Genomic DNA, 11,657 nt, shown 5'->3' with positions numbered 1-11,657 from the left:
TAAAGCCAAAACAACAAACGAAATGGAGCCTATCTCAGGGATAAATAAAACTTACCTATTCAAAAGAATTAAACCAAACCAATGACTTACCTCCCTAACTAACAAAAACAGGAGAAAACTCTAATCAAATAAAAAGGCAGTCCACAGGGGTCCACCCCTACTTGCTCCTGCATTAAACAAACATTACTGAACAGTGAACACACAGTCTGCCAGTTGGGATGGGCTGAGGATGAATGACTGGTCGTCCATGGCGGTGCCTTCTTATATGCTGTCTCCTGGTCATTAGCCAATCGGTACGATCCGTCCCCCTGGATGCACCAATCACGGAGAGGCACCTGCCAGGATACATTCCTGTTTTTAGTTAGACATAATTATTATTTTAAACAGCATGCGTCATCTGAGCACTGGTTATTTCCTGGTTTGTGTGTAGCAGTTCCTGTAAACGGTAAATGGCCTGTATTTATATAGCGCCTTCTAGTCCCTAAGGACCCCAAAGCGCTTTACATATCCAGTCATCCACCCATTCACACACACATTCACACACTGGTGATGGCAAGCTACGTTGTAGCCACAGCCACCCTGGGGCGCACTGACAGAGGCGAGGCTGCCGGACACTGGCGCCACCGGGCCCTCTGACCACCACCAGTAGGCAACGGGTGAAGTGTCTTGCCCAAGGACACAACGACCGAGACTGTCCGAGCCGGGGCTCGAACCGGTAACCTTCCGATTACAAGGCGAACTCCCAACTCTTGAGCCACGATCGCCCAACATGTCTTAGGTCCAGTTTTTAATGTTCTTTAGTGTTTTAATATCTGTGCCATTGGATAACTGAGAGACACTAAACTTTTAAAAACTTAAATCGTGTGAGCTGTAATTAAAATAAAAACAGAGGCTGTGAAATTTAGGATTGGGTGCAGGGGTGGTCCTAGCCTTTTTGGTGCCCAGGGCGAACAATCTGTCTGGCCAGTGCTATCCTGCTGGTGCATGCTGGAACAGCAGGTTGAGGGTCACAGACACCAACAGACTAAATAAGCTCATCCACAAGGCCAGTAATGTTGTGGGGATGGAGCTGGACTCCGTTAGGGTGGGGTCTGAGAGGGGGATGTTGTCCAACATAAGGACAATCATGGATAATACCTCCCACCCACGCCATGACGTGCTGGCTAGTCACAGGAGCACGTTCAGTGAGAGAATGAGATAACCCATGATGCACCACTGAACGACACAGCAACGGCAATATTTACACCCTTTCTTCACACACTCTTTTCGACTTTAAATGTGTAAAATCCCTAACATATTGTATTATTTATATAGCTTAGTCTGTAAATTTCTTCTTGGAGCAACTGTAACCCACATAATTTTCTTACGGATTATTAAAGTATTCTGATTCTGATTGTTTCAGGATACATGACCTGCCAAAATCCAATGACACATGTGCTTACCTGTTTCTTTTGCTCGTTTCTCCTCCTCTTCTTTTCTATTTTTTCTAAACTGAGGACCCGATGGCTTTGAACTTTTCTTGTCCATCTTCCATTGGTTTTAATATGCACTCCAGTATGAACACCCATCCCCCAACCCGAGGATCACCACAACTTAACCTAACAGAACTACACCTTAGTTCACAGATTCGCTTTGTATAGGAGTTTTTTTCAGGGATTTCGCACAACCCAGTAAAAAAAATCATCATACATAATGGGCTTGTATTGACAATATTATGAATGAAATGTACTGGAAGCAGCTCACCCCCTCTCCTTTCAACAGGTTGTGTGTGAGACTTCAGCTCAGCAGTGACAGCAACTACAAGCAGGCGCACCAAGGGCCCTCGCGCTCACTTTTCACCCATATGTGCGATAGAATTTAGAAAAAAACACATCGGTTCAAATTTTTAGTCTGTATCATAGTGTCTGGTGTTGTTGTTGTTTCTGTTTGTTGGTTTGTTTTTATGTTGTTTTATTTTTCTAGCTGGTTATTAGATGCCACTCCAGCCAGCAAGAGAATCCCCCGACGTCCCGCTCTCACCTCCCTTTGCAGCAAGCAGCAGGCGCACCTCGCAAACAAAGGGCGCCCTTACTCCCAGCAAATGGGAAATAGAAAAAAAAAATGATGGGTGCCCATGCAAGCACAAAAATGCGCTGGCATGATATCGGGGCAGCATGGGTGTGAGCAACTTTTTTTTTTTTTTACCGATGCCCACATGCCGCCCCCATCACGATGGAGCTGTTCTGAGAATTCGTTGTTTCTGCGCATGCGTACAACACGAAATTCAGTGGCAAACCGTCCTACCTTTGTGAATATTAGCTAGAAAAATACTCTGGCGGATAAAATTAAGTGCCAAACCATCCTACCTTTGTGAATGTGAACTACAAGCATACTTTAACAGGTAAAATGTAGTGGCAAACCATCCTGGCTTCATAAATATGAGCTACAAGTATACTCTGATGGGCAACGTTAAGTGTCAAACCATCATACCTATTTAAATTTTTGCTGGAATCAATCTGTGACAGCAGAAATTTGCATAAACTACTTTCAGTAGGACGTTTTGTCAAAGTAGGATGGTTTGTCAGAACACCTGCTTGGGCAATGGCTCATATCACCCATATGAAAAACCACCATTCATCGGGTGTGTCTACTTCCCTTTTTTGTTGTTGCACTCTTCTGTCCCAGCTGTCAAATGTCACTAAAACATGTCATCAGTCCGTTGCTTACGTAAACTTCGGATTTGATCAAATCAGCAATAAAAGTCGGGTGTAGGCGTTTTAACAGCTTCTTAAATGAGTGATGTACCAGCCTGAGTGTGGGATCAGGAGTTAAGGAGATGAACATGGCTGCTGTGACTGCGTGGCGCTGCTCCACTTTGCTTTTTATCGGACTCTCCATGATCTTCTCTGCAGGTGAGATTTAACCGCTACAAAACAGTTATCTCTGAGGTGGAGAGGAGTGAGGAGGATCGGCCTGGATCACGCGTTAAATTTTGAAATAACTCTGATTGGCTGCTGTAGAAGTGAACAGTTGTACCTTGATCTTTAACCTCACTGCTTTGTGTTTTTTGCCCTTTGAGATCTCGAGAGGATGGAAGTTAAAGTTGGACAGAACATCGTCCTGCCATGTCAAGCTGTAGGTGACATCCAATATGTAAAGTGGGAAAGAGTTAACCTGGGAGTTGACTGTGTACTCAAACACCGCCGTGGTGAAGTTTTTCCAGACAGTCTGCATCCATCTTTTGAGAACCGGGCGCATCTGCAGGACAGACAGATGAAGGATGGAAATCTGTCTTTGATTATAAGGGAAGTGAAGATTAATGACATTGGAACATATGAGTGTAATGTCATGAGATCATTCGGGGGTAATTCCACCAGAAATATCATTGACCTTCATGTTTCTGTTCCTCCAGGTGAGTGAGTAGAGTTGAGTGTGTGTGTGATCAGAGGTGAAGCTGCTTCCTGGTTGTTGATGTTTGTTTCTAAAGATGTTGTTGAAGAGACTTTGTAGAAAGCAGCTGGTCTGAGTGATTAAAACACAAAACAGAAAATAAAACAAAAAAAGCAAAACAAACTTCTGTCCGAGCTTTCAAACATCACTAAAATGCAGCGACATCATTCCGTTACTTATAGTTTTACGTAAACCTTGGATATGATCAAATCAGCGTTAAAAGTCGAGTATGGGCATTTTAACAGCGTGTCCTAAATGCGTGTTATGCCAGCCTGAGTGTGGGATCAGGAGCTAAGAACACAGACATGGCTGCTGCGACTGTGTGGCGCTGCTCCACTTTGCTGTTTGTCTGACTCTTCATGTTTGGTAACCTAACCGCCATCTCTTCTCCCTGAAATCTGAATTAATCATTAATCATCAATTTATTAACAGCAGATAGGCTAATTACACATTCTACATCGTTCTATAATTCATAATGAGCTGTAAAACCTATTATAAAGGGAATAATTGACTTTTATGTGAAACCAGTGTGTAAGGGTTAAAATTACCAGGTCACACTGAACATTAAAGGAATAAACATATTTAGAGTAAAAACATCTTGTTATAAATCCCTACACTGTGACACATTTGTTGGTTTGATTTTATTTTGATCCACTTAATACTCCCTCTGTTTATGTGTGCTGGTTTCTGATTGGACCAGTTTCGGTATAATTGATGAAAACCACAGAACTGCATGTTATAACCTCATCCTGTCACTGTACAATGGGAAACCAGGTCTGATTTTACAGCTTTGAACCTGGCAGACAAATCTGTGATGCTTTAACTGAATGAATAACTTCACTCCATTATTGTTTGACAGCTGTAAAATATCTTGAAATTTGGAAATAAAGCAGGGTGGTCTCCCTCTCCCCCGCTCTTCTCTCTGATTGGCTGCTGTAGAAGTGAACGGTTGTGTTTTGACCTTTAACCTCTCTGCTCTGTGTTATTTCCTCTTTCAGTCTTCAATTTCATCACAGCTGAGTCTGGACAGGATGTCATTCTGCCATGTCGAGCTCCAGACAGCAATGTCAAATACATAGGTTGGACCAGAGATGACCTGGGATTTGACTCTGTGTATCGTTATGAGGATGGACACTTTCGTCCAGTCAACCAGCATCCATCTTTTAAGAATCGTGTGGATCTGCAGGACAGACAGATGAAGGATGGAGACGTGTCTTTGATTCTGAAGAATGTGACGAGTAATGATGCTGGAACATACCTATGTAAAGTCATCATTAGCCGAGCACACCGGAGTGACCTCATTAGCAGCATCTACCTGGTTGTTGATCCTCCAGGTGAGTGAGTAGAGTTGAGTGTGTGTGTGATCAGAGGTGAAGCTGCTTCCTGGTTGTTGATGTTTGTTTCTAAAGATGTTGTTGATGAGACTTTGTAGAAAGCAGCTGGTCTGAGTGATGTGATCAGAGTGCAGTAGATAATGTCTGACAGCAGTTTGAAGAGGAAATGGATTCTGTTCTGTTCTTCACTCATCACCTACCTGACAGCTGACACCTCACACCTGTTTCTCACCTGCAGGTCCACCAAAACCTCGCCCAGGGGATGAATGGATGGTTTTTGGAGTGGGATTTGCTCTCTCACTTTGTCTTGTGATTGCTGTTGTTGGATTTTGCACATACACATATAGACTGTCCCGGGGGCCAAATGCTAATCGACCTCATCAGACCCCACAGCAGTTGTATGATCTGAGGACAGGCTGTAGATTAGAAACATCCAAAGTTTGATCTTCTGTGAGTGTTTCTGTATTTTAAATTTCAGGTTCAGCAACTGTTTGTAAACTCATCTTATTCTGTGAGTTATGAACCACACAAATTAGAATTATTGAGTTATTACAGCATAATTACATAAGCTCACTGACTCAACAACACCAACACTGTGCAACAATAAGAGTGTAGATGAAGCACTGTATGTTAGAGACAATCACTTATCTGTCTCAGTGTTCAGGATCCACTGATCAGCTGCTGACAGATGATTGACTGAATCTGGGATTTGTACATTTGAAAATAATGCAAAATAAATGTTCATGAATGAATGTTGATCTAAAATCTGAACATTTGATGTATTTTTTATTACTGCTTGAGTACAGCTCAATTGGTGGAGATGGTCGGTCGGAAACTAAAGATTCATGTGCATACAGTCTCAGATGTTGTGTTGCTTATCGCAATATCTGCGTTATCAGTGCATGTGTGAGTACAGGGTAGTTATGCCCTTTGCGGAAAAAATGGTTTTCCATCTGTGGGTCTTTGTGCTGATGCACCTGTAGCACTTCCCTGAGAAAAGTAGGCTGAACACGTTGAAAGCAGGGTGGGAGCTGTCCTTGATGATGTTTGCTGCTCTGCGGAGCAGCCGATGATCTTTTGTCCTGTCTTGACTACACTCTGAAACCTCACTCCATCCGCCTTAGTGTTTAGTTCCAGGGTGTTTTCTGAACACCAGGCTGCCAACTTCAGGACTTCCTCTCTGTAGACTGCCTCGTCTCCCTTTGAGATGAGTCTGACTACTGTGGTGTCGTCAGCAAACTTTATGATCGGATTGTTGTTGTGAGTCGAACTGCAGTCGAGGGTGTAGTAGAGACAATAATAATTAGTCTTAATAATTAGCGTGTCAAATGTCCCACCAGAGGAGAGAACAATCTAGATCATGTAACTTTCTGTAGGTGCGCAATTCTGCTGACTTTGCCACAGAGTGGAAATTCTTTGGAAAAAACAGTAACAATCGTGGGAGGATCAACCGTGATAAAAGGTCAGAGGAAGGGAGCACTTGTTTCTAGGTGAAGCTCTTTTGCTGCTGGATCTTTATACAAAGAGTCTCTCAAACAGGTCCCTGTTCTCTCACAAACACGCCGTGCTTTCTTCTGGGCCTGTTTGTGTGGCAGGTGTCACTTGATATGGTTGTCTGCACCAAACAACACTGTGTACAACATTTTTTCACATATGCACTCGTTTACACCACTGAGTGTACTGACTACACACACACACACACAGCTGCACAGCCATGACATCCTTTTTGTCATGGTCGTGCAGCCTGGTTTGTGACAATATGCAGGATATTTGTTGTCACAAAGACAAAAAATAATAAATGAATATTGCTAAACACTTGTGCTTGATGTAACATAACATTGATGTCATGAAAAAAATTATCTAGTTGTATTCCAAAGAACTGTGTCAGTACAAAAGGAAGACAGATCTATAACCGCCCTCACATACTGCTGATCAAATCTCTTTAAGGGAACTGTTGACTTTACAGAAAACATTTTATTTCTGACAGAGGTGAGAGGCCAACAATCGATCACAAGACGGAAATCTGAGTTTGAGTCATGGTCTTTTTTTTAGCTTAGCATTATGGCATCCTTGTTCTGTGGGTCTTTTATTCTGTCTCTGTTTGTTACACACACACATATATATAACACTTCTGTTATGAAGGAGCAGAGGTAACTGGGGACATTTCTGTGGAAAATAAAAGAATAACATCAAAAACCAGACTGAACAGACTGAGCTGTGCACTCATTTCAATGAAAATACACTGCAGGTCATTTTGACTCATCCTGCTGCCACAAGTACTACATCAAGAACAATAAGCAAATTAAATAAAGTCAAAGAACCTTTATTTGTCACATACACAATTATACAGAGTACAATATGTAGTGAAATTCTTGTGTCCGAGCTGCGGACAGGCTGCAGACATAGCCGCGCCATTCCAGGGCTTTTGTTTTTAGCATGAGGGGTCTAGCCAGGACCCTTACTGGATACCGGGTGGGAATCGAACTTGTGACTCCCGCTCCGAAAGTGTGTAGTCTTACCACTACACTATCCAGCTACCGCACTACACTATCCAGCTACCAAATACTTACTTTTTGAGAAGAGTAAGTATGAAACTGTATGATTATGGTTGTGGAATAAAGTTTACGTGTCCACCAGGACCCACAGACTGAGCAGAGAAGCCAGGAAGTGTTGTTAGTTTAATAAATAGATGAAAAAGAGAAGCAACTGACGAAGCAAGATGGAATATAAATTGCTTGAGTCACGTTAATTTAAAAAAGGTCAAATGTAAAAAAAACCCCTGAATGCTGGAAGAAGTTCTTAATATGATTATAAATGTCTGTGTGCAGAGTTTCTAAATGATGTCCCCATGTTCCTTCCTGTTTTTAAAATGAACAGCTCTGTGTTGAAACACCTGCAGTTTTCTTTCTATCAGAAACAGGATGCTGGACGACTGCAGAGCTGTTAGCTTCAGTTAACCACAGACCACAAACACACAGTCCAGCTCACAGTGAACAACACTCAGTATGTACAGAGGGAAAGACAGTAACTGTTACATTTGATTCTAACTTCATACTAAACTCAGTAGAGAGAGTGATATTATACCCCTTATGTCAAAAATATTCATGAGCTTTTTGAGTGTTAGTTTCTATGAATTATTCATGAGCTCAGTAAGTAATTAAATTATGATAATTAAATTATGATAATTAAATTATGATATTAATAAAAATATGATATTCATAAAAATTATGATTTTCATAAAATATGCTAGTTCATTGCTTTTCTTCCCCCAAAAAATAAGAACTAATTGCTTATTTTAGAAAAGTTTTTATATCAAATAGCATTCTTTTATTTTTTTAATCCATTAAAAACTTTTTCCTTTTTCCCCTAAAGAAACGCCATCTGGTGGGGGTCAGCGCATGACAGCGCATGAGTGCACAGGGCGCGCACGAGCGCGCCTGTGTGTCTAGGCGCGCTCGTGCGCGCGCCTGACTCGGGACCGTGCTTCTGTGGGGGGCTCCGTGTTTATGGGTGAAAATGTGTTAAACCAGTATAAATGTGCTTAGTTAAACTTGTGCTTTTGTAACGTTCAGAATGGCCAGACATACAGGGTGCATGCCTTGTGGGAAAAGTTTATTTCAATTTATATGCATTTGTTTAATCCGAACAAAGAAATTTAAAATCAAAGTCCGAGTCGCAAAAAACTCTCGCGACCATAAACGCCCCGCGGCTCCCAGCGGCTTACAGCAAAAAACAAAAAAACCTCTGCGGTTTCTCTCCAAAATACGCAAAACAAAAAACCCCTAGAAATAACCTGTAGGGAACCCCCGTATACCCAAAACCTTATACTCGATAACAGGGGCAAATCCTGAAACCAAATCCTTAGTCTTTTATTCTCAAACCCCGCTCCGTGTCTAAGTTCTTACTCGCGATCCTTAGGCACATAACCGGCAAATCCTCCTGAAAAACAAAACAAAACAAAAAAAAACCTCCGCGGTTTCTCTCCAAAAATACGCAAAACAAAAAACCCCTAGAAATAACCTGTAGTCAACCTCCTATCCCCAAGCCTTATATTCGATAACAGGGCAAAATCCTGAAACCAAATCCTTAGTCTTTTATTCTCAAATCCCGCTCAGAGTCTAAGTTCTCCCTTCGCTCCGAGCCGCACCGGCCCGCAACCAGAGCAGTCTCTTTTTCCTTCTTGTTCGCTCCACCATCTACTGCTTAATGATTCTGGGTCTTCGTTTGAAATTTGCGCCCCGAGACCAACTCCGCCTCCCAGGTGCCCTACCGCAAATCACATAACAAAGGGGCGGATCCATTCGCACCCCGCTCACCCAATCGCGCTCAGTTTGGATTTTCACGATCCCCCCGCTCAGGTTAAGACTTGCGTCTTGTCTCACAAGCCATCTGACTTCAGGCGCGTGGACAACTACCTCCACTTAGACCGAATACCCATTAATACTCCGGTCTCCAGACCACTTCAACAACTATCTCCGTTCAGGCCGAATACCCATTAATACCCCGCTCTCCAGACCACTTGACAATTTGCGGCACTTTTACCTGTGTGCATATCAATCGGTAAGTGTTACTCTTGCTTTCCTTTTTTTTTTTTACCATTTTCTCTCAAAAGCTTTTCAAAGCCATCCAGAAAATAGCTAGTCTAACACCTGTAATACACATTATAAAAAATATATATAAGCTCCAGTTTATCACTCAGTTAGAGTTAAAAAGTGCTTGACTACACTAGCAGCGATCATGTCCTCTTCAGGTACCTCTTTTTTCTTACCCCTGTTCATATAATGCTTATATTTTACTGTATTTCCTGTTTGTTTAAATACTCCTAGTTATTACTTTTTACACTCTCAAATAATTCTGTTTGATTAAGGCTTATATTTTACTGTATTTCCTGTTTGTTTAAATACTTGTTATTTCTTTTTAGACTCTGAAATAAGCCTGCTTGATTCTTCTCTTTTGGATCATCTCGATCAAATCGGTAGGTCTGCTTCATTCTTCTTATCCCTCTTAACAGTTAATTGTACAAGAAAAACAAAAACACTAACCCTCTTTTTAACTTATCAAACTTTTTCAGACATATCGGATTTGGAAAACTATGTTTTTTCGAGTTCACCTAGTTCTTCGCCTAGTTCCTCACCCCCGGTTTTAGAGAGAGCTACAGGCAAGAACATTCGTCTCTCGACCCGTGAGAGAGAGGCTTTGCTTTCTGCAAGGGTTTGCCCCGCGTCAGCTCCCCAGCGTGCCTCGGGCAAAAACCTGCATCTGTCTGCCCGGGAGAGGGAACAGCTGATCGCTGCGCACGCTCACAGTCCCGGCTTCGGAGCTCCAGCTCCCCAGCGTGCCTCGGGCAAAAACCTGCATCTGTCTGCCCGGGAGAGGGAACAGCTGATCGCTGCGCACGCTCACAGTCCCGGCTTCGGAGCTCCAGCTCCCCAGCGTGCCTCGGGCAAAAACCTAAATCTGTCTGCCCGGGAAAGGGAACAGCTGATCGCTGCGCACGCTCACAGTCCCGGCTTCGGAGCTTCTCCTCCTGTATCGGGGCCAAGACATTCACAGCCCCTGCCTCGGAGATCCAGTCTAGGTCAGTCACTCTCGCTTTTTCTTTTTCTCTCATTTATAAAAAACTATCGCCTTTTCTATTAAACATCACTAACTGATATGTAACTTACCCTTAAATTCTTAGGGCATCTCAGAAACAGGAGTGGGAGGACCGTTAGGAGGACCCGTAGGCCTGCCAGCACAAGGAGGACAAGGCAGATACGTGTACGGCGAGACAGACTTGTTTCCATTGCTCTCCGATCAGTTTCGTTGATCGCTGAAATAGTTCAGCTCATCTTGTAATAAGGTTTTATTTAATTTAATTGTTTTTATTTTATTTTATTTTATTTTAAATATATTCTTTGTTAAACAATAAAATGGACAACCAGGAACAAGTATTCCAGACCCCTTTCTTGCTTTAGAAATAGAGTTAGCCCGGTTAAATGAAAACGCAGATCATTCACAGAATACACCTCCGCAGAATCATGAACACCCTGAGGTGATCAATAATAATAATAACGATCCTCTAGAACTGATTGATTTGGCTCTTGCACAACTAGCCCGTAGTGAAAGTTCCCCCAAAATAACACTCAGGATTCAGGATTCGAGCATGTTGAGGCTCATTCTCAGCAAAACCTTGCCTCTTCTGACCCTTTCGCGGCTCTTAATAGCGCTTTAGAAGCCTTAGCACAAATACAGCACGAGGTTCAAATACCTCCAGAATTATTGAGTCAAATAAATAGGTTAAATCAAAATATTTTAATGATAGTCAGCATTTGCTCAGTTCTACACCACGCTGTGAGTCTGTTAACCGCAGTCCACCCCTACCGTTGATAAACGGTTTCAATGAGTCTAATCAACAACAATCGTCTGAGATTGTCTCTGTTAACCCCATGAATAATGCGCCCGATCACCCCTTTCAACAAGGGGTAATCCAGACCAGAGCTGCGCCAGCAATTCACCACAACCATCTATAGTTGTCAGAAATAAATTTAATAACGTTCAAATTAGAGAAATTTTGAATTTCCCTCCTCCAAACGATATACCTGATTATGCACACTATTATCAAGGTGTAATGGGCGGGGCCCGTGAAATTTCAGACAGGATTTTCTCCCAGGCACGTCCAGATGATCTTATACAATTAGAGTTGATAGGACCTCAGTTGCAGAATAATGTTTCAGTCATTTAAGGGACAATCGTGATTTGAGTGAATTTGAAAATTTATTTCTCAGGGCGGTACAGTCAAACTGGTCAGTAATGTGCGAGGGCTCGCTCGAGCTTGTAGCTCAGATCGTTAGACCCCCGTCAGGTAGTGGAAAGAGGATGCTTAAACACATACTTCACAATGAAATTGTCAGA

The 11,657-nt window shown here is 42.4% G+C and overlaps 2 protein-coding genes across 2 annotated transcripts; both read left to right on the top strand.

Moving 5' to 3' along the window:
* Positions 1-1,675: 1,675 nt before the first annotated feature.
* LOC102078705 (coxsackievirus and adenovirus receptor homolog) lies at positions 1,676-5,840 on the top strand. Its single transcript, XM_013267006.3, has 4 exons — positions 1,676-2,891; positions 3,059-3,391; positions 4,428-4,763; positions 5,002-5,840. Exons 1-4 carry the CDS (start codon positions 2,816-2,818, stop codon positions 5,205-5,207), a joined length of 951 nt encoding a protein of 316 aa, XP_013122460.1. The 5' UTR covers positions 1,676-2,815; the 3' UTR covers positions 5,208-5,840.
* Positions 5,841-9,500: 3,660 nt separating this feature from the next.
* On the top strand, positions 9,501-10,601 carry LOC109196640 (uncharacterized). The gene is made up of 4 exons (XM_019350948.1): positions 9,501-9,513; positions 9,631-9,738; positions 9,835-10,341; positions 10,444-10,601. The coding sequence occupies exons 1-4, from the start codon at positions 9,501-9,503 to the stop codon at positions 10,599-10,601; spliced, it is 786 nt and encodes a 261-aa protein (XP_019206493.1).
* The last annotated feature ends 1,056 nt before the right edge of the window (positions 10,602-11,657 follow it).

Source organism: Oreochromis niloticus, unplaced genomic scaffold, assembly GCF_001858045.2.
Source record: "Oreochromis niloticus isolate F11D_XX unplaced genomic scaffold, O_niloticus_UMD_NMBU tig00001581_pilon, whole genome shotgun sequence".
NCBI classification, from domain to species: Eukaryota; Metazoa; Chordata; class Actinopteri; order Cichliformes; family Cichlidae; genus Oreochromis; species Oreochromis niloticus.
The sequence above is the reverse complement of the archived record's forward strand: the minus strand, read 5'-3'. Positions and strand labels throughout refer to the sequence as shown.